Raw genomic sequence first — 23,999 nt, 5'->3', positions numbered from 1 at the left:
CCTTATTTCCTTTTCTTTCATTCTATATCCTCTTCTTTTTTAACTTTCTTTATGATTTCATGCATTATCAAATTAAATATTAACGGGCTCAGTAAATCTCCTTGTCTAATGCCTGTTTCATATTTGATAGGTTGCGATAGTTTTCCTTTACATCTTACCATAACTATGTTACTTCATTGTTATTCATGTTATTCAAGATGTCACTGTACTTAATAAACTATCAGTAGGAAGCGACCACAGACCAGTAAGAGCTAGAATAACGATAAACCTACAAAAAGAAAGAGCAAAGATGATAAACAGTGGCAAACGCATAGTTTGGAATTCACCAAATCAGCCAGAAGCGTACATAAAAAATATAGCAGAAACTTTACAGAGTAATAATCCCAAACCTCTAAGTATCGACGATCATAATAAATTAATTACAGACTCGGTTAGAAACGCACAACTCAAATTTTGCAAGAAAAATTACACCAAAAGTGAAAAGATTAGCAAAAACACAAAAGCTCTCATGGAAATACGACGAAACCTAAGCGAGAAAGAAAAGGGAAACAAAGAAGAATATAGAAAACTAAATAAAAGAATTTCAGCGGATATTAGAAGAGATATAAGAAGATATAATACTAATGTAATTACTCAAACAGTAGAAAAGAACAAAGGTTTAAAGATAATGAAAAGAGAACTCACACAAAGTAAAAAAGAAATATACAAGCTAGAAGATAAAGACGGAAAGGCAACAACAGATAAACAAAACATTCTGAAAATAACTAGAGAGTTTTATAAAGACCTCTATACCAGCCAAAGATCACAAGAAAATTTACCGACACGAGTAAAGACTCTTATAAATCAGGGATCGGAAATACTTTTACCCATTACTGTGTCAGAAGTAAGATCAGCTTTAAAGGAAATGAAGAACCATCGATCGCCTGGTGACGATGGACTCGTTATTGAGGCAATAAAAGCAGGAGGAGAAATTCTATTAAAATCAGTAAGCGAACTGTTTAATAAATGCTTACATGCGGGTACGCCTAAAGACTGGAACAATGCAGTGATAGTCTTATTACACAAAAAAGGTGATATTACTAAATTAGAAAATTATAGACCCATCAGCCTCTTGACACATATGTATAAACTCTTTATGAAAATCTTAACAAAGAGACTAACACCTAAACTTGATTTCTATCAGCCCAAAGAACAGGCAGGCTTTAGGAGAGGATATGGCACAAATGACCATTTGCACACCATAAAGATCTTAATTGAAAAATGCATCGAGTACAACATACCACTGGTTCTTGTATTTGTCGATTACGAGAAGGCTTTTGATACTGTAGAGTTTGAAACCGTACTGGAAGCCCTAAATCAAAGCCGAATAGATTACAGGTACACGTCACTAATCAAAAACATCTACGAAAACGCTACATCAAGTATACGACTACACGAAGACACAGAAAAATTCAGCTTAGGTCGAGGAGTAAGACAAGGAGACAATATTTCACCAAAATTGTTCACGGCAGCTCTAGAGTCAATATTTAAGAACACCCAATGGCAAGATATGGGCATCAATATAGATGGAGAAAGATTAAATCATCTGAGGTTTGCAGATGATGTCGTATTAATCGCAGATAACTTACAGGATACGGTTTCTATGCTACATTCGCTTAAAAGTCTGTCTGAAAGAGCAGGATTAAAGATAAACTTTGAGAAAACTAAACTTATGACAAATCTCGTAATGAGTGGAAATATAACTATCGACAATAATACCATACAACAAACAGACACTTACAAATATCTGGGACACGAGATCAAAATAAACAGAGACAATCAAACAAATGAAATACAGAGGCGAATAGGCCTGACATGGGCAGCATTTGGCAAACTAAGCCATATTCTAAAAAGTTCAATTCCCATGTGTCTCAAGCGAAAAGTTTATAACCAATGTGTTTTGCCTGTAAAAACTTATGGAGCAGAGACTTTAACACTCACGCAGAAATCTGCGAATAAACTAAGAGTTACACAACGAGCCATGGAACGTGCAATGCTGAATGTGAGCCTCCGAGACCACATAACAAACCGACAAATCAGGCAAAGATCAGGAGTTCAAGACGTCATCGAAAGAACCACGAGACTTAAGTGGAACTGGGCAGGACACTTAGCCAGAACACAAGATGGACGATGGACAAGACGAATTATGGAATGGAGGCCCAGAAATTATAAAAGAAGCCGAGGACGACCACCGACTAGATGGACCGACGACATAAAAAGAGTAGCGGGAAACTGGCTACAAGCGGCCCAGTGTAGAGAACACTGGAAAGAACTGAGGGAGGCCTATGTCCAGCAGTGGACGGGATTGGCTGATTGATGATGATGATGTTATTTCATATAATAAATGTATCGCGTCCCAAATTCTTACTCTATCAAACGCTTTCTTCAAATCTATCAGACACATATATGCTGGTTTGTTGTATTCCAGCGACTTTTCTTTTATTTGTCTTATTACAAAAACTGCATCCGTGCATGATCTTCATGTCCGAAATCTTTGCTGTTTCTCTTGCAGAGATATTCGTTCGTTTATTTTTGTCGCTATTATTCTTGTTGTCAATTTGAGTGTTGTATTTAATAGATTTATTACACGATAATTATTGGGGTCTTTCTTATCTCCTTTATTGAAGAACATCACCATGATCGCTCTCCTCCATTCATCTGGTATTCTGTTCGTGATGATTATTTTATTAATAAGAAGTTGCAGTTATTGTATAAGAATATCATCTCCATATTTTAAGAGTTCATTTGGTATTTGATCTTCTCCTGGTGACTTTCTGTTTTTTAATTTGTTTATTCGTTCTTTCACATCGTTTTGGGAGATTTCGGTCTTTTCCTCAGTTATTATATTTGGCGTTTCTGGTAAAGGTTCTTCGCTTTGTTTTCTAAACATTTCTGTCAGATAAGCCACCCATGTATCCTCTTGTATGTGTTCTATTTCAACTAGTTCTTTCATTTCGCTTCTTTGTTGTCTTATGAAGCGCCATACTTGTTTCTGTTGTCCATAGAAATCCATCTCTAGTCCTTTTGTGAATTTTTTCCAGTAGTGTGTTTTTGTTTTTCTTACCATTTGATGAGTTTCAGTTCTTATTTTTGTATATTCTTCATATGATTCATTCGTTTTTTCGGACATTCAATGTCATTCGACATTTTTGTTTAACCTCTAGTGTAAATCATGGTGTTTTCGTTGACCACTTTTTGTTTATTATTTTCGTTCCAAGTGCTTCTCGGGCAGCATCCAGAATATTTTTCTTAAGTTTTCTCCAGCTAGTCTCTACATTGCTTTTATTTTCGATATTCTCCATTTGTGTTTTCTGTTATAGCCTTTTTTGATATAATGATTTTATAGAGTCATCTCTTAAATTTTCTATTTTTATTATTTCCTCTGAATTGGTTTGTTTAAGCTTTTCTTTCCATCTTTCATTAAATCTAACTTTATCAAGTACCAAATAGTGATCGCTTCCCACATTGAGTGACGTCAAACTTCTCACATCCACTATCTGTTTATGGTGAATATTTCTGTTTGTGACCACATAGTCTATCATTGATCTATGTCCTCTTGTATTTTCAAACGTGTATTTGTGTTGAATTTTATGATCAAAAAATGTGTTGGTTATCCTTAGTTCGTTTGATGTGCAGAATTCCACCATTCTTTTTTCGTTTTCATTGATAACTCTTTCATTAAACCTTTGTTTTAGGGTTTGCAGCCTTCTGGTGCAAATGCTTCTATTATGTTAATAATTTTGCTGTTCGCCCTAATTTTTACTAAAAGTATTCTCTGAGATATGTACTGGCACTCTTTAATTTGATCTTTATATTTTGTTTTTATCATTATTGCTACACCTTCCTTTGCTCTTTCTTGTTTCGGAACTCCACTATATATATTAGTAAATATTCTCCAAGCCGCGTCTGTCCTTTGCCTTTCCTCTATGTTTCCTATAGGGCGCAGATATCTATTTGATATTCTCTCAACTCTTTTTCTATTTTCTGAACTCGGTTATTTAGGCTTTTTATGTTCCACGTCGCCACTCTTATTATATTTTTCGTTTTCTAATTCGTCGTCCTTTTTCTCGACGAATAAAAGTCATATGAGCTAAATGTCATATGATTTGGAATATGTAAGGACCGACTTAGTCGAGGAATATCCCTTTTCTTAAATCGAAAATTTAATTCACCATATTTGTCTTTAAATGTTTCCAACACAAAATGTGGTCTTGCTGCAACAGGTATTACAGGATCTAAAATATTGTGAAGAATTAAACCTCTTATCAAGTTGTGATCTATTCGTTCTCCGTGTTTTCGTTTTCAATATATTCTTTTATTATAACAAATACTTCAAATAAAATAAGTAGGTTATCGAATTGCCGTTTTATATGTTACGTTTGTCAAATGTCAATTAACGTTAATTTGTGTTAGCGTAATTTCTGAAAGGATTCAAAAACGATTTTAAGTAAAAACGATATTCCTTATTTCCTAGTCAATGCGCATGACAAGTATAACGTGTTACGTTTAACGTACATCAAAAACTAGAGGGCCTAAAAATGTGTAAAACTGTGCTTAAAATCTCTTAAAAATGGAAATATTTATTTCAACGAAGGTGAGGTTTTGCCTTGTCTATTTAAAAAGAAATAAAACGGTCGTGTGATTACTCGTAAAATTTTAAAATTTCCTGGTTTCTAAAATATCAATAATTATAATATTCTATTTTTGAACTAGGTGACTTATCTCCCGATCCCTTTCTCCCAAAGTATATTAATAATATCAACAAGCTATTCGAAGACGAAACATCCATAATTAACAAAATAAGGATCTTGTCCAAGTTCGTCGACACCATTCTTTGCGGACCCAATGAAAGTCTTAAGATACCCCAGAAGTTTCACACTTTTAAATTACATATACAAAGTTTAAAATTCAAATTTGGAACAAATATGATACCGATTGGATATCTTCGAATTGGTTTTTATTGCGAAAGGGCACTCCTATTTAAGGTAATAGAAAAATGTAAATCTTTAATTTTAACCTAAAACCGGTAATTTTTTATGTTTTATATTTGCTAAAACATATTTCGATCAACAAGGCTTTCAATTCTGTATATCCCACGGCAGTAATAGAAGCTTTGACCAACCAAGTCATTGACAAACCGTAAAAGAAATATCCATTGATGAAGAATACCTCAGTCATATAATATTTGCAGGTAACATCGTTCTCATTGCTAATAATCCTGCAGAACTACAAGAACTTATAAGCGACCTAAATGTAGCTACCAATAAAGTGGGCTGCCTAAAACTGAACTTGACAAAAACAAGAACCATGTACAACGAGCTAGTAGACGCCCGAGATGTAATAATAAACAACACTGAACTTGAGACAGTAGACGAGTATGTATACCTGGGACAATTAATACATAACGAAACGAAACTGGCTTGGGCATCTTTTGGTAGAAATGCAGTTATATTTAAATCGAAGATGAAAATCCACCTGAAGAAACAAACATTCGATCAGTGTATATTTTTCATATTTTTACAAATTACTATATAATAGGAAATAAATTGCTGATATTATCCCAATAATAACCAGATATCATTTTTCTGTTTTTATTAGTTATCACACTATTTTTGCTCGCATTTTGTTTCTTTTCGTTACCTCCTCCCAAACGTACCTATGGTCCGTACGATATTTTGATGTAAAAGGTGTCTTTAATTACTTTAATCATCTTCCTCGTTTTAAGTATGAGCTTTAATCATAAATTTTTACATAATTGGTTTTATGTTGGCCAAACTTATAACCGGATATTTTTAAACATAATTCAAATCCTCAAGTACCTTGGAACTACGCATACTTGAAAAAAAAATTAATCCTAAAAACATAACCTATTTTAATTTCATACAATTCAATATATTCAACATAAAGTATGAAAAAATGACTGATAGACGAACAAAAGGTTTCAGCAATGTCTGATTTCATAGTTTTGTATATGATACTATGAACTAACTAAAGATAAACCCACGCGCACGAGATCAGTCTATCTCTTTTGCACGTGTGACGTCACTTGGCGACAAATAGCACCAGAAATGTTCTGTTTTGTATGAAGTTTTTTCAGATTTAGTATTGTTTTATCGTTTATCTAATACATTGACAAATAAATGTGTGCACTTTTAGATAAAATATACTTAAGAATATTAAATTAAACTTTTAATTATGGTATTCTGTGCAGTATTGGGTTGTTCTAGCAACAACAATAAAAAAAGCAAAGTTATTTCGGATTGTCGTTTCTTTAGATTTCCAAAAGAGAAACAAGTTCGCTAACACTGGGTTGTGAAGTGCTATCAGCAACATAAGTTTAATGTTAACACTGCACGAATATGTTCGAACCATTTTGTGGAAAGCGATTTCTGTATGAAAGAAAAAATGTTGCGTTTGCCTCAGAATAAGTGGAAATTAAAACGTGATGCAATACCTTCCCGTTATTTAATGAAATAACCAAGAGCGCAGACTTCTCCTGAACAAAAACGATATTTACGAGTAGAAAAAAGGCAGAATAGGGAATTCCTGAAGTTGATGTGTCCATCACTCGATGTAGAAACACAATTGGAAGTACATATACAATGCGACAATGGCAATGAAGGAGACAAAGAGAAAAAATAAAATAAACAGAACTGTTTCCACTCAAACGTTAAGGTAGTAAATGGAATAATAAAATATTAAATGTATTTAAACAATCTTTCATTTTAGTTAAAATGATCCAGCTGAATACATTGGAATTCTCGAAACTTAAAACAAACTTTGAAAACCATTACTCCACAAAGAAAGGGAAGAAAAGAATAAAATTGAAAAAATATTTACAGAAGGGCAACTTCGTAAATTAAAGTTGGCCAAGCAAGTAAAGTGGAAAGTTGAAGATATTGCTTCGACTATTTCACTGTATGCAGGAGGTCCAAGGTCCTATCGTTTATTGAGAAAAAGAGGACCTTCCTGCAGTTTCAACTTTAAGAAGATGGGCGAGCACAATACACATTCAACCAGGTATTTATAATTCTATGATTCTTCATAAATAATTATCAAGTAGTTAATTTTATATTTGTAATAAGTATTATTTTAATTTTCAGGAATATTTAACACAGTGCTGACACTAATAAAAAACAACTCTCTCTTAGCGGTGAAAAGAGTATGTGTATTACTTTTTGATGACATGAAAATTCAAAGTTCTTATGACTATGATAAAAAGAATGACACAACCTTAGGACCTAGCCAATATGTGCAAGTGATCATGGCTCGTGGAATATGCGGAAACTGGAAACAGCCAATATTCTACGATTATGATAAAAAAATTACACACAATCTTTTATTTGAAATTATTTCAGAATTAGAAATATAGGTATTCCTGTTTATGCTATTAACTCTGATTTAGGAATCAGCAATAGGGGACTGTGAAAGTTTTTAAATATAACGGAAAAAACAACATGGTTTACAAATCCAATAAGTAAAATGAGAGTGCATGTGTTTGCAGATGCTCCACATATGCTTAAACTTTTGAGGAACCATTTTCTTGACCATGAATTTATCTTAAATGAAAAGTTTATAACATCCAAGCCAGTTGTAGATTTACTCCACAATACACAAAATTTATATTTGAATATTGCACATAAAATTAATGCTGATTTCTTAACAGTTAAGGGCGCTCAACGACAAAAAGTTAAATTAGCTACCAAATTGTTTTCGCACACAGTATCGAAAGCAATTTCTAGGCTAGGGTTATTGGGAATTTTTAAGAGTGAAAACAACTGGCTTGAATGTTCGGAGTTATTTAAATTCACCAATGACTGGTTTGATGTATTTAATTCAAAAGTACCTCAAAGTGATTCACGAGATTGTTGCAAAGCGTATGGTTTATCTTTAATTTAAGAAAATGAAATTTTTAACGAAATGGGGAAAACCATGCGAAATCTTATAAAAGTTGGTACTAATACCTTGTTACCTTTTCAACGAGGTATAATAATTAGTATAAAGTCTTTGAAGGAACTATTCATCGATATGAAAGACGATTTTGACATAAAATATTTAATTTATATTTAATTGGGAATAAGCCACAATTAAAGGTTAAAATACGTTTATTGACGTTTCAATTTCCACTTCGGAAATCGTTCTCAAAATACAAACATTAGTAAATTAAACAAATTTTGTTTTTTGTTACTTAGTGAAAAAATTCTTCTAATAATTTAATTTTATCTGACTCATCTATATTGACAATTCAGACATACCTTATACATTTTAAAGTAGAAGACTTTAAAATGATATTGCCAATATTGTTGAGTTGCGTTCCTGGGACGACTTTACTTATAAGATAGTTCATTCGATTACATGAAATCAACTTTAACTTGAGAATATCCGTCAGAAAAGATCATAACATGTAATTCGTCTTTAAAAAGACAAATACATGCCATGATGACAGTAAAATTCTCCTGTTAGTGATTCCATAGTAAATTATGAGGGAAAAACCAGGAAAAAAACCTCATAATGCTATCCCGACATGGTAAGTATTTGATCGTGCATTTAGTTTACCTTCAATAAACACCAAATTCCGATTTTATATGTTTGTTATTTAAAAAACATAAATGATGTATTCTCTATATGTTACTGACTTACCAATACTGGTATTTTCCTTTTAATAACTTCCTCTTTCAATATGGGTAACCAGATCCTACTACATTCTGCCGAGGAATTCGCGACACAATTGGTCTCATTTAGCATAATTAGAGCCGCTTCTTTGATTTTTTTCTTTTTACCATCCGTTTCTTTTAGGACTATATTTGAATCATTCCATTGAACCCTATGTTCATTATCCCATGCGTGTTTACAGATTTGAGATCTATCAAATTCTCTATTTTTAATATAGGATTGATGTTCACTTATTCTAACATTTAATGGTCTTGATGTTTCACCTAAATAAAACTGATCACATTCACAAGGTATTTTATAAATGCAATTCTTTGTCCTTTCTTGTTCATTGTTAGGTTTGGTTTTGGACAAGATAGATCTCAACGTGTTTGTTGTTTTGAATGTTGTTGAAATGTTGAATTTATTTCCTATCCTTTTAAGCTTTTCCGATAATCCTTTTACGTATGGTATTGTTATTGTTCTCGTATTATTCCTTGCATATGCTGTAGGATCTCGTTCTAAGTTGTTTTGTTCTATTCGATCGATTGTTGAAAATTCCTTATTTATAAACGATAAAGGATAATCATTTTTTAATAAAACAGATGTTAACAAATGTTTTTCCTCCAAGAACGAATTTTCGTTAGAACAAGTAATTTTGGCTCTATCGTATAAGGATTTAATAATTCCCTTTTTAATATTAATATTGGGATTTGATTTGAAATTTAAGTATCTGTTGGTGTGTGTTGGTTTTCTATACACCTGAGTTTCGTATCCAGTATCGTTCTTAGAGATTAAAACATCCAGAAAAGGTAATGTGTTATTATATTCCTTTTCCATGGTAAATGTTATTGTCTCTTCTTTATCGTTTATATCATTTAGGAATGTGTCCAACAACTCTGATCCATGAGGCCATATTGAGAATACATCATCTACATACCTCCACCATACTGAGGGTTTTAAATTTTGTTTAGAAACAATATTTGTTTCAAAATCTTCCATAAATATATCGGCTAATAATGGAGATAAACTAGAGCCCATTGCTAGTCCAAAACTTTGTTTATAGAATTCATTATTTAGTTGAAAGTATGTATTATCAGTACATAATGTTATTAACTCCATTATAGCTGATATATTTAGTCTTGTTCTAGTTGCCAATGTATCATCACTTTCTAATTTTGTCTTGACTATATTTAAAGTCTTATCTAATGGCACATTCGTAAATAAACTATTTATGTCAAAAATTTTTTATTTATTGCATTTATAAAATACCTTGTGAATGTGATCAGTTTTATTTAGGTGAAACATCAAGACCATTAAATGTTAGAATAAGTGAACATCAATCCTATATTAAAAATAGAGAATTTGATAGATCTCAAATCTGTAAACACGCATGGGATAATGAACATAGGGTTCAATGGAATGATTCAAATATAGTCCTAAAAGAAACGGATGGTAAAAAGAGAAAAATCAAAGAAGCGGCTCTAATTATGCTAAATGAGACCAATTGTGTCGCGAATTCCTCGGCAGAATGTAGTAGGATCTGGTTACCCATATTGAAAGAGGAAGTTATTAAAAGGAAAATACCAGTATTGGTAAGTCAGTAACATATAGAGAATACATCATTTATGTTTTTTAAATAACAAACATATAAAATCGGAATTTGGTGTTTATTGAAGGTAAACTAAATGCACGATCAAATACTTACCATGTCGGGATAGTATTATGAGGTTTTTTTCCTGGTTTTTCCCTCATAATTTACTATGGAATCACTAACAGGAGAATTTTACTGTCATCATGGCATGTATTTGTCTTTTTAAAGACGAATTACATGTTATGATCTTTTCTGACGGATATTCTCAAGTTAAAGTTGATTTCATGTAATCGAATGAACTATCTTATAAGTAAAGTCGTCCCAGGAACGCAACTCAACAATACTGGCAATATCATTTTAAAGTCTTCTACTTTAAAATGTATAAGGTATGTCTGAATTGTCAATATAGATGAGTCAGATAAAATTAAATTATTAGAAGAATTTTTTCACTAAGTAACAAAAAACAAAATTTGTTTAATTTACTAATGTTTGTATTTTGAGAACGATTTCCGAAGTGGAAATTGAAACGTCAATAAACGTATTTTAACCTTTAATTGTGGCTTATTCCCATTTAAATATAAATTAATTTAAAATGCCACAAGAAAATAGCTTCAGAACAATATAAAATATTTATTAACATATCATTTAAATCAGGATCCTTTAGAAGGTCTTTTCTCCATCATACGAGCCATTGAAGGGTTAAATGATCATCCTACTGCTCTACAGTTCAAATATAGATTAAGAAATTATCTTATGGGGCGAAATGATGAGATTATTTCCAGTTCGACCAAAACTGCTAGAATGGGCCACATTCCAAATATTGCTATTGCGAGTGTATCTGTCAAACGAGATATGTCAAACCTTGATGTATATGAAAACGATGTCTACGAGTTTGAAATTGTTACTTCACAAATCTTTGAGGTCTTGAATTTATCTAATGATAATGAATATGCTGATCCAAAAAATGCGGTTCACTCAACTGCTCTGTCGGAGAAGTCAAAGGTGTTTTAAAGACATTTTTTGTAGGCACGGATTTTTTCTCCTTTTGTCGAAATTTTGTTTTCTACTATTTATGAACAAAAGCTTTGTTTCAGTAATAAAATCGGTTTCAAAACTTTACCCTATGGGAAATAAACAATTTATTGATACAAACCTGTTATTTGTGTATATCTAAACTTAAAATATCAGGTTATATTAGAATAACAATAAAATTAATCGGGATATCTCCGATGGCGTAACGACGTCTATGCTACTACATTAGTGTATAATAAACCGGCAGCATATCTTCTAAATTCATTCAAAATGAATTATGGACACCTAATTATAATAGTTAATATTAACATTATTTTCTGTGAGTCAATTTTACCGAACACAGACATTATGGCTTATATGCAATTTTGTTTTAAATGACAACGCATTCATATTTATAAATATTAAACGAAGACCGGATTAGCTACCAATAGTTTTAATTTAGGATGTGAGATAATTTAATTTTCGTTGATTATTTCTTCCAATGTTGTCAGGACCAGATTATCTATGCTTGTTAGTGTAACACATTGCCTATTATTTCTACTTCCAGTTATTTCCTCTATTTTTTTTGTAAATAAGTTTACCATCGTGTTTTTCTGTAAATCTATTTCTTCACATGTTTCTGTAACATCTAAAATAATGCAACCCTTTCATAAGAAACGGAATTAAGTGGGAAAATAAGACAAACAAAAAATATGAACTTTTACTGAAGATCTACATAAAATTTCCTTTCCCACGTCCCAGAGCAGCATTCACATAATTAATAAAGAAATGGACGAAACACTAGTTGCACCTTACCAGATGGACTAACCAATAAGGAAATTTCTTATACGTGAGAACAAAAATATAATTATGAATAATCTTAACATTAAGAAAGCCGCAGGACGCAAATAATTTAAAATAATAAGATACGCGTAGGTACATCTTCCATGTTGTTCTCAACTTAGGATAATTCCCAAATATTTGGAATGTCGTACAAATGATAATAATCACCAAACCAGGCAAAACAATTAAAGAAGTTAACTTTTATCGGTCAATTAGTCTGCTACAAACTATGTCCAAAGCTGTAAAGAAACTCATATTTAAAACAATAATGATGCCATATTTAAATGATAGCTGACAGTTTTGAAATCCATTACAATAAATTCGTATGTATTTCATTGAGCATAATTTTTTTTTATTTACAAATTCGCATCAACCCGAAGGTTATTAGCGAGAATCAGATTTACAATATTAAATATATTATATATTAACAAAATTCTTGCTGTGCAGAAAACTGGACAGTCTACAACAACATGTTTCACCTAGAGTTTAACGTTACACTGCTCACATTTTGGTTCGGATTCTTTAGTAATTAAGAACTTGTGCGTAGCACTGGTATGACCTAATCTAAGACGAGTTATTGTCACTTGATCCCTTCTTTTAGTGGGGAAATATCTCCATGGTTTAATGTCCGGTTTAATATTCCGAAGATTGGACACTGAAAATTCCCACCGGTTTTGCCACTCACTTAGGATCCGCGATTTGGTAACACTTGAAACATCACTAGCTATCACTTATTTCACAATAATGAGAGTCAGCTGAATTGACGGCTTCACGCGCACACTTATCTGCTTCTTCATTACCTCTAATACCATTATGTGATGGTGATGTGATCCAAATAAAGATTACCTCCTTATTACAATTTTCTATCTCTATCAGATTTTGTTTTATTTTTTCAAGAATATGATTCTCTGGGTATATTCTTCCTATAGATTGTAGTGAGTTTAGTGAATCAGTCAAAATTATATATTTCTGATTTGGTGAGGATATAATATATGTGAGTGCCTCGTATATGGCATATAATTCTGCATTAAGAGTACTATAGTGTATTGGCAACTTATATTTTTGACACATATTAGAGGATATAACTGCTGCTCTCACGCCATCTGTTGATTTTAAAGCATCTGTATAAATTTGAGAGAAATTTGTATATTTTGATAATAAGTTTTGCAGATTTTGATGTATTATACTATGGTTAGTAGTGTGTTTGTCCAATGATGTTAGGGTAGTTATTATTTTAGGTACTCCCAAAGTCCATGGTGCAGCAGGTTCAAAACTAACGGGAAAGCAAGGAGGTAAGGTGGTGTTCGGAGATGAGAGATCCATTTTGATTCGGTGGTAGAAAGGTTTATGTAGACGTGGTTTATTGGAGAAACATGTTGATGATCGGTTAAGGTGATCATATTTGAAGGTGTGGTTGTTAGGATTTGCATTTGATTTAATTGCATAGGTTAACTTTAAGTACATTCTTCTGTGATATAGTGATAGTTCAGCTGCTACAGGCTTTCTATTGGTGTGGTTCTGTAAGCTCCCAAGACAATGCGGAGTGCATTATTGTGTATTGAATTTAAAATTTTAAGGGAAGACTCAGTAGCCGATGAATATGCTATCGCGCCATAGTCTAATTTAGATCTGATTAGAGTTCTGTAGAGAGAGAGCATAGTTTGTTTATCTGCCCCCCAGTCTTTTTTAGATAGTGATTTAAGGATATTAAGTCTTGCTTGGCATTCCATTGCCAATTTTTTAATATGTTCTTTCCAATTTAGATGTTGGTCGAATGTCATTCCTAGAAATTTTACATTATTTTTCGAACTAGAGGCTTGTTAAATAGTGAGAGTGGAGAGTGATTAGGGTAGCTTTTCTTTGTGAATAATATAAATTGTGTTTTTTCTGTACAAAATTGAAATCCACAATTTTGCGACCATTCCTCTAGTTGATGTAAAAACGTTTGTAGCATACTCGTGATGTTTTCCATATTTTGGCTTCTCGCATAGATAACAAGGTCGTCTGCGTATAAGAGACCTTTCAGTGGTGAGTTTATATTGGCTAGGACATCATTTATTGCTACTAAAAAAAGTGTAGGGCTTAAAACTTATCCTTGAGGAATACCATTCTCTAGTTTTGTTTTTGGTGATAGCATACCATTAGTTTTAAGGTGAAATGATCGATTGGTTAAGAAATTATTAATGAAAGCTAGGCAGTGTCCTTTGATATTTATATATATATATATATATATATATATATATATATATATATATATATATATATATATATATATATAAATTATGTAGTTTTTTAACTATTAGGTGTTTCCAAGTGGTATCATATGCTCCCTTGATGTCAAAAAATATTGCAAATCATTTTTGATTGGCAGCAAAAGCTTCAAGTACGTCATTTTCTAATGCTAAAATATTGTCCATTGTTGACCGATTTCTACGAAAACCACTTTGATTTGGAATTATTAGGTTTCGATTCTCAAGAGTCCATAAAAGCCTTTTATTTACAGTTTTTTCCATTAATTTACCCATAGCACATGTCAAAGATATTGGTCTATATGCATTTGGACTACTTTTTGGATTGCTTGGTTTTAAAAATTGGTATAATAATAGATTCTGACCATTTTGATGGAAATTTATGTTGCATCCATATTAAATTAAATAACTTTAGTAAGTACTGATGAGCCTTTGAAGGTAAATTTCTTATAAATTTTACCGGAATATCATCAGGTCCCTCTGCCGAATCTTTAAACGAGGTAAGGGCTTCATTGTACTCTTCCATTGAAAACGGTGAGTTTATAGGACTTTTATCTATTTCGTCGAAATCAGTAATTAGTTTATGTTCTTCATGTTGCTTGAGTGTGATAAAACTCTGGTTATACTGGGTATTACTAGACCTATGTTTATAAGTGTTAGCCATTTCTTCTGCGATTTTGTTGTCGTTGGTAATAACCTTATCTTGAATATTAAGTGAGTTGATTTTTAAATTCAAATTTTTTCCCGATATTCGTTTGAGCATAATTATGAAATATTAATTTTCTCACTTTTGTAAACACATAAGAACCAAGTACATCAGAATAGACTTTCTACCTTAAGAATGAGAACTCCTAATTTACAATGATTTTAGATTTATTTTTAAATTTTATTTTACTGATAATTTATTTATTTGGTGCTTATTTTCATACTACTATTCATATTATTACGTTATATTTGTATTTGGACTTTTTTTATTTGAATGAAAAGAAAGCAATCTGTTTTAAGGCCATTGCTGATAGAACATGTATTCCTTGTTCGCTTGTGAGAGGAAAAAACCAAGTTTATTGGAATGAAGTAGCTTTACTTCAACAAGAGGATGATGACATGAATAGTTCAAAAATCGTTTTCTACATTGTTGATCTAATGCATGATATAGGTTCTTTAATGGCAGTCGGGACCCGAGAAGCAGATTTCTATTGCAATTCGAATGATTTTAAGTACATGTAATAAATTATATGTATATCGGCAACGTATTTAAATATATCATAAAAATAACCTTTTGTTTTTTATTTATACAAAAGAATAATTTATCAATATATAGTAAGAATAATAAGAAGCTTTTAAAATAAACTACAAAGTATTGTATATTACATTTTTTTCAAGACCTTCATTTTTAAAAGGGTTGCGCTAAAGGGCTCAAAGACGGTGCTAAACTCATACGAATACAACCTACAAGCAATCATATCTCGTTTAATTTTAGTCTATAGTATTAAAAAAAAACTAAAATCTTCAGTAAAAAATAGCTGTTTTTTATATTCAAGCATTTTTCGGTATCTTTTTGAATTGTTAAATTATTTAAAAAAAAGTGTATTTTTTGAGAAATTCTGAAAATCGTGTCTTGGATTTAAACTCGGATTTTTTCAAAACTAAACCTTCTTGTAAACTTGTTTTTTGATTACATAAAGACCTCGAATGGGCCAGTGTCGGTATACTGATAAGAACATTGTTTTTTGTCTTTTTTTCTATCATGTTGATTAGTGGTCTACGAATTACCATTATTTTCAACAAATATTTTGCCTAAATTTATATTGCATTTTAAATCTGAATCAGCCATATTACTTATTGCCATCTCAACACTACCAACCCCCCTGTGCTATCCTCCATTATTAAACCTCTTTAAACTTAGTTTTTTTTAAATTGATTATATACAATCCAAATTACTTAGGTATATACAACTAAAAGTTAAATTAACGTTTATAGGGATAGAAAGTTAGTTACCTCTATTTAGTTTTGTTTTTTTTTCCCACCTTAGTTTTGAATTGTAATTCACTTCTGCACAGAACTATTATAATACAACCTTTTTCCACAAAAGCCAATCACAGAATTAATTATCAAGTTTAACTTTCTGAAAATTCGTAAAATTAATTGAAAATTCGAAAAGTGTATTCCCAACTGTCAATTTCGCGATTCTTCCCATAGATAAAATGATTTTTCATCGTCGATATCGATATAACTCAATTAACCTATGAATTTTAAATATCAATAGTGTCAAAATTATAACATTTATAACAGAAAATAATGACTACACTGCAGAAATCAAAGTCAGAATCGAAAAAGCACGTTCTAATTTTATGAAAATGAAAAAGGTCCTATGTGGCAAAAATTTAACATTAGCTCTTAAAGTACGCCTAACAAAATGTTACGTATACAGTGTACTATACTATGGAGTGGAATCATGGACGTTAAATCTAGACACAATGAGACGACTTAACGCCTTTGAAATGTGGACCTATAGAAGTATTATGGGGGTTTCCTGGGTAGATAGAGTTACGAACAATGAAGTACTAAGAAGAATAGGTAAAGAGAAGGAAGTTGTATATTCTGAATTCAAAATATACTTAGAGAAAGCCTTGACTACATGGAAAAGAAAATGCAAAGGCATGGGAGTACCGGTACGGAACGAATACCTATATACGTTAAGTTTTGCAGACGATCAAGTAGTGATTGCACAAGACCAAGACGACCTCAGCTACATAATGAAGAAACTACAAGAAGAATATACCAAGGCTGGCCTAGATATTAACCTCGCGAAAACAGAGTACCTATCTACAAGTGAAGAAGACATAGAAGATCTACAGATTGATGACAACGTAACAATCAAAGGAAAGGATAAATTCAAATATCTGGGGCTTATAATCACGAAAAAGGCAACAACAGAGGAAGAAATTACACAAAGATTAGGACAAACAAGAACAGCAATCCGACAACTTAACTCAGTATGGTGGGATAGACACCTAAATATGAAGACAAAAACGCAGATTTATAAAACATTAGTGCGAAGTATTATGACATATGGGGCCGAAAATTGGATCATAAACAAGAAAAACAGCAGTAAGATAATAGCAACAGAGATGGAATGCCTGCGAAGATGCTGCAGAGTAACAAGAATGGATAGGAGAAGTAATGACGAAATAAAGCAAAGAACATCAATAGAAACAGACATACTAACATATATAGAACAAAAAAGACTAAAGTGGTATGGACATGTAAGAAGAGCTAACGACAGCAGATGGATAAAAAGAATAACCGAATGGAGCCCCATAGGAAGGAGGAAAAGAGGACGACCCCGAAAATCCTGGAGGAACGAAGTAGACGACGCCATAAGTAAGAGAGGACTAAACGATGGAGAATGGAACAACAGAGAGAGATGGAAACGGTTGAGCGAGGGAAGGCAGTGAATATTGTAGAATCCCTAAATATATATATATATATATATATATATATATATATATATATATATATATATATATATATATATATATATAGAAGGAAGTTGAACTAACAATTAAAGAAAGAAAGCTACAGTATCTCGGACATGTGATCCGGGGCGAGAAGTACGGCATCCTGCGACTCATAATGCAAGGAAAGATAGATGGCAGAAGAAGCATCGGAAGAAGACGAATTTCATGGCTCAAGAACCTGCGAGAATGGTTTGGATGCAGCTCAAAACAACTTTTTAGAGCTACTGCCTCAAAAATTAAAATAGCTATGATGATTGCCAACCTCCGTAGCGGAGATGGTACCTGAAGAAGAAGTGTCAAAATTTCATAATTTAGTGGAGTAAGCTTGCCTGCGACTGGACCAATTACAGACAAGCATTACGACGCGATAAATTTTAATTACTCGTAGTTTAAAAACTAGGTATAACATTGTAAGTCTTCATCTGATACTCAATCACATTTATTCTTTGTTTATCTGATCTTCCCTCTTTCTCTATCCCTCTGTCCGTCATAATTCCTTCTTGAATTCCTAATTCTTAATCTCATGTGAAATTAAGTGATTTTAGTTATTTTTCCTCTCTTTTTTTCTATGGTCGCCTGTATAATCATTTGCTTGTTCCAACCGTAATATTTTTATTAAATGGTATGGTTACAACTTGCCTTGTAACGTATCCTATTTTGGTTATTCATTCATTTAAAATCTAGTCTTACGTAACATTTTCCTTTGATATTTGCAACTGTGCTCTAATAGGTACATCTCTAATTTATTAAATTGACACAATTAACTTATCCACACATTAACACAATTGGCTATGCTAGAAACCTGTATATCGTAGTAATAGTTACCTGTTCAAATAGTGCAAAGTTTTAGCGTGATACTAATATCTCTTTATAACTTCGTTTTATTTATTGCTTTGCGTTCGATAAAATGAATTAGGTATTTATCGTTAAAGATTTATGTTACAAAACGATAATAATATGTATGTTTGATAGTTACGAGTATTTTTCCAACACATTATAAAACAGGGTTAATAGCCAGTTTACAATGTTGTAAAGAGAATAAAATATAAGATTAAGTTGCAATTGAAATTATCGATTTAATGTAAATATCGTTTACCAAACAAACTACTGTAAATAAAAACATTTCTCTATCGAACTTTTGTATATATTCTTGAATGGTTTTCCATAAGCCAGTAAAGTAAGATTGGTTTATCAGTAAATTAATTGATGGTAGTAAATTCTAACATATTCCCTATTAGGCTTAACAAATCAATTTAGAAAATGTTACGGAATATTTAAGACAAAATTGCTTTGGAATAAATTTTATGAGTGCTGAAAACTATGACTTCAACATATAATGCAAGCAAATATAATTGAAGGAAGATAAACAGGAAAAATATTCACTTTAAAACATCTTCATAAATAGTTCGGTGTTGCCAAAAACCGTCTATCTAAATCAACAATTTAAGAAATGATGAAAAATGATAAAAAGGTTGCCAATGTGAGTCCATAATACTAGTATATAGGAAATGAGTCAATACTCACAATCTTAAGTAGTTTTTATTTAATAAAGTTGGTAAATTTTGGCCTACCGGTTTCGAGGCTTACCATATATGCCCCATCATCACGCTCAAGTCATCATCATCCAGCCTCAAGAGTCCACTGCTGAACACAGGCCTCTTCATGTTTCCAACCCCGTCTATCTTGCGCCGCTCTTATCCAGTTTTTATTGAGTCTTCTTAAATCGCCAGTCCATCTTGTAGGTGGTCGACCGACGCTTCTCTTGTCTTGCCTTGGCCTCCATTCCAATAACCTCTTTGTCCATCGCCCATCTGTCATTCTGGCTATGTGTCCTGCCCATCTCCATCTTAGTCTGGCTATCTTCTCGATGATGTCAATCACTCCGGTTCTTCTCCTGATGTCTTCGTTGGTTATTCTGTCTCGCAGAGTTATTCCTAACATGGACCGCTCCATTCTTCTCTGCGTGACTCTCAGTTTGGTAGCTGCTGCTTTTGTTAAGGTAAGTGTTTCTGCTCCGTACGTCAAGGCTGGGAGGACGCACTGATCAAATACCTTTCTCTTTAGGCATGTGGGCAGCTCACTTTTAAAAGTTTCTCTCAGTTTTCCAAATGCTGCCCACCCAAGGCCGATTCTTCTCTTCAGTTCATGAGTCTGGTTATCTCTGCCAATCATAATTTTATGTCCCAATCATTTATATCTATCTACGAGTTCTATTTCTTTCCCACCAATACTGATGTTCTGGTTGGGTACCAAATTGGTCATGATTTTTGTTTTCGAGATATTTATATTTAAACCTACATTTTCTGTAGCCACAACGAGTTCCTGTACCATCTCTCTTGCCATACCTAGATCTTCAGCTATTATAAGTATATCATCGACGAAACGTAAGTTGTTTAGATATTCTCCATCTATTTTTATTCCCTTTGTCATCCAATCCAAATTCTTAAAAGCATGTTCTAGTACTGTATTAAAAAGTTTAGGTGACATTGGGTCTTCTTGTCTAATCCCCCGTTCTATTTTTATGCGATTACTGTTAGTATGTAATCTGACAGTGGTTGTTGCCTGCAGGTATATTTTGTATAATAATTTAGTATATCTATAATCTAGCCTGCATTCTTTAAGCGCCTGTAATATTTTGCTTAGCTCAACTGTGTCAAAGGCTTTGTGAAAATTGATAAATATTAGAACTAGAGGTTTATTGTATTCCACTGCTTTCTCTATTAGGGTTTTTATACTTTGTAGATGCTCATTTGTTCCGTAACTTTTTTGGAATCTTGCCTGTTCCCTTGGTTGATAAGTCTCTAATTTTATTTCCATTCTCTTAACTAGTATTCGCGTAAACAACTTATATATATGGCTGAGGAGGCTAATCGGTCTGTAATTCTTTAAATTTGCCTTGTCTCCTGCTTTGTGTAATAGAATCATAATAGCGTTGTTCCAGTCTGTTGGAATATTGGCGCTGTGAAGGCAGATATTGAAAAGTTGTTTAATTTTTTCAAGTAATACATCCCCTCCAATTTTTAGTGCTTCTGATACTATTCCATCTTCACCCGGGGTTCGATTATTTTTCATTTTCTTCAGGGCTTCTTTGATTTCTGATTTTGTTATATCGGGCATTAAATCTGATCCTTGGTTTAATACCCCAGTTTTTAGTGTAATTGGAGGTTCCGTATTGTTATCTTTTTTTCTTGATCCATATAACTCTGTGTAGAACTGTTCGACTATTCTTAATATTTCATCTCTGTTCGTTGTTTCTTCTCCAGTTATGTTTCTCAGTTTGTTAATTTCTATTTTCCCCTTTTGTACGCTCCTCTTCAAAACTTTCATGTTCTTATTTGCTTTATTGCCTGTTTTGTTTTTTCCACATTGGAGTTTCTTATGTCTTTTCTTATTGCCTTTGTAATCGTCTTATTTATTTGATTTATCGCTTCTTTGCTTGTAGTGTTATCTCCTTTCATTTGTCGCCTTAGTTCTATAAGGGTTTTCGTGGGTTGACTCAGTTTTTCATCTTTTTTGCTTGTCGGACAATATTTAGTTTGAGCCTGTTGCATTGTGCGCTAAAGTACGTTATTCTTATTTGTATTAAAAACTACAAGATATGAGATACAGGAAAGTTCTATAAACTAAGGTATTTCTGAGAATCACCTTCCCCCTTAAGGAATACATTCACTCGCACTTCTGAATTTAAAGCTTTATTATATGTAAGTTGTGGTGAATATTTAGCAAGATGTATATATATATATATATATATATATATATATATATATATATATATATATATATATATATATATATGTTATTTGATGTCTCCAGCTGTTGTGTCAGGGTGTATAAATAAATTAAATAAAAATTTTTTTTTAGATGACACAAACATTAAAACACGAACACAATATATTACCATATTATATATAATTAATCTTAGCCGCAATTATTAAAATCAAAACAAGCACTTTTCTCAGTGTAGCATCAGAGCCCACCTATAATAGATATCCCATTTCAAGTGAAGAGTATCATGATTTCATACAAACTCTTGGATCCAAATCATGAATGTGTTGCTTGTGTGAGTCCATTTCAAAAGGTAAAAGAAATAATAAGTTAGACTTACTCACAATCAATTTAATTTAACTAATCGGACGACCGGTTTCGCTTTCTATAATATGCAAAGCATCTTCAGGTCACGATACAAAGTTAAATTGCTGAAAATAATAATCCCATATTAGGGTGTTGTCTAATAAAGATAAAACATAGGTAGGTGATATAAATTATATAAATTACAGTAATTATGCCAATATTACATGTCTGTGGTTTTATAAATGAATAAAATGTTTAAGCAGACAAGGTAAGACCCACAAATTGGTAACATAGTCTATTAAACTGTAATGAATTAATAAATAAACAAATAAATAAACATTACTTACATGCCGGTACTCTATTAATTGATGGTTGAAAGAACATGGTTCAAACTATCTTGTATTGTTGATTGGAGAATTCAGGTCAACTATTGTAATTGTTTAACAGTAAACGGGGAAGTTCTTGAGGAGACAGATTTTATCCAATGAAGTAGAGATAGGTGAAATCTATTGTTTGTTTGATGAAAGTAATGTTCTATACCATTAAGTTCTTTAAAGTTATTTATATTTATTCTGGAGATATATTTATGAAATGTGTGTTATTTATTGAGATTTTATGTTTTGTTTTGGAAGGTGACAGTTGTAAGACAATGAATAAGAATGGATGTACAGATTGTGTGGGTGTGCAATTACATAAGCTTGTAGTTATCAAATTTCTTTGATAAAGTTGTTGCAATATCTGGTATGTACTGTATGTACAGTATTGAACTGGTATGGTACCTCAACTTATTTAACCAAAAATTATTATTACACCCCATCTGGTTGCGACATACACTCATTTTACAAAATATTTAATTTCAAATTTAACACGTGGTTTGATTGTTCCCAACACAACATGGTAAAGTCGTTCAGACTGGCAGTATTAATTAAATAGAATTTTGTTATTCCTAATAATTTGCAAATCTACATTTTCAAATAGAAATATTATATTTTAACTATAAACTGTTTTAAATTTGAAATTGTTAAAGTGTCACAGAATTTATTATACAAACTCACCATTGTTCATGTCGGTGTGATGATACTTCTGCTCATGGTATAGAAAAATTGAAATAAGAAAAATTTTAGTTTACACCGGTTTAAATAGAGAACCTTTTACCTGTTGGTATAACCAATTTCCGGTCCCAACTGTCAGATATTAAAATTACCAACTAACTATTGAATACTTAATGATTCAGTCAATTTCTTTAATTTATCAATAATTTTATCAACAATGGTTTATTTGCTTATTATTTAAGTTCCATATTAACATATCAGAACTGGAATAAATATTTGAAAATACTTATACACACCATGACAGATAACTCACACCAACAATTATTTCAAAGAAAGTTTGTAATTTTGTTATACGTTATACATTTTGATTACAAATGTACATATTTAATTTAATTAACAAATAATCACTTAAGTTTGTTCTGTAACTTTGACTAAGCTGAGTTAGTTATCTTAGAATAAGTATTACAATTATTTATATTGTTACATTGAAATCAATTATTTAAAGTTTGTTAAAGTATGCCAATATTAACACATCAAATAACTATGATATCTAAAATTAAAAATTTTAGACATTTATTAATATCAGCTTATTTCATGAACTAGATAACTTAACTTACAGCATTTAAAATAGAAGAAGAACTGTCACACTTTAACCTACATTTGTCAAGTTTACCTCTAAAATCTGATATACAGCACATAAAAAACTCATTGTCTCCTAGTAAGAAATGTAGTTCTTTTTAAAAATCCTCTCCTTTTAAATTAAATGTCTGTTTCGTCCCCCGTTTTTAAGTGTTTTCTGTGTGTTTCTGTGTGTGAAAAAGTGTCTTAATTTAATTTTAATAAAAAATTTTTTGGACTTTACAAAAATTTGCCAGATATTGCATCAACTTTATCAAAGAAATTTGATAACTACAAGCTTATGTAATTGCACACCCACACAATCTGTACATCCATTCTTATTCATTGTCTT

The 23,999-nt window shown here is 31.8% G+C and overlaps 2 protein-coding genes across 3 annotated transcripts in view; both read left to right on the top strand.

The window, feature by feature from the left end:
* Nucleotides 1-15,649, top strand: part of LOC140436822 (uncharacterized) — a 29,811-nt gene extending 14,162 nt beyond the window's left edge. For both annotated transcript variants that reach the window (XM_072525949.1, XM_072525948.1), the window contains 2 exons: nt 4,753-5,024; nt 15,391-15,649. In XM_072525949.1, coding sequence (XP_072382050.1) covers nt 4,753-5,024; nt 15,391-15,612 — 494 coding nt within the window. In that variant the 3' untranslated portion in view covers nt 15,613-15,649. The remainder of the gene's footprint in view (nt 1-4,752; nt 5,025-15,390) is intronic.
* Nucleotides 1-23,999, top strand: part of LOC140436823 (kinesin-like protein KIF19) — a 234,969-nt gene that overhangs the window by 50,784 nt on the left and 160,186 nt on the right. The gene's annotated exons all lie outside the window — the stretch shown is intronic.

The sequence above is a fragment of the Diabrotica undecimpunctata genome, chromosome 3, assembly GCF_040954645.1.
Source record: "Diabrotica undecimpunctata isolate CICGRU chromosome 3, icDiaUnde3, whole genome shotgun sequence".
Classification (NCBI taxonomy): Eukaryota; Metazoa; Arthropoda; class Insecta; order Coleoptera; family Chrysomelidae; genus Diabrotica; species Diabrotica undecimpunctata.
Note: the sequence above shows the minus strand (reverse complement) of the source record. Positions and strands in the feature narration are given on the sequence as shown.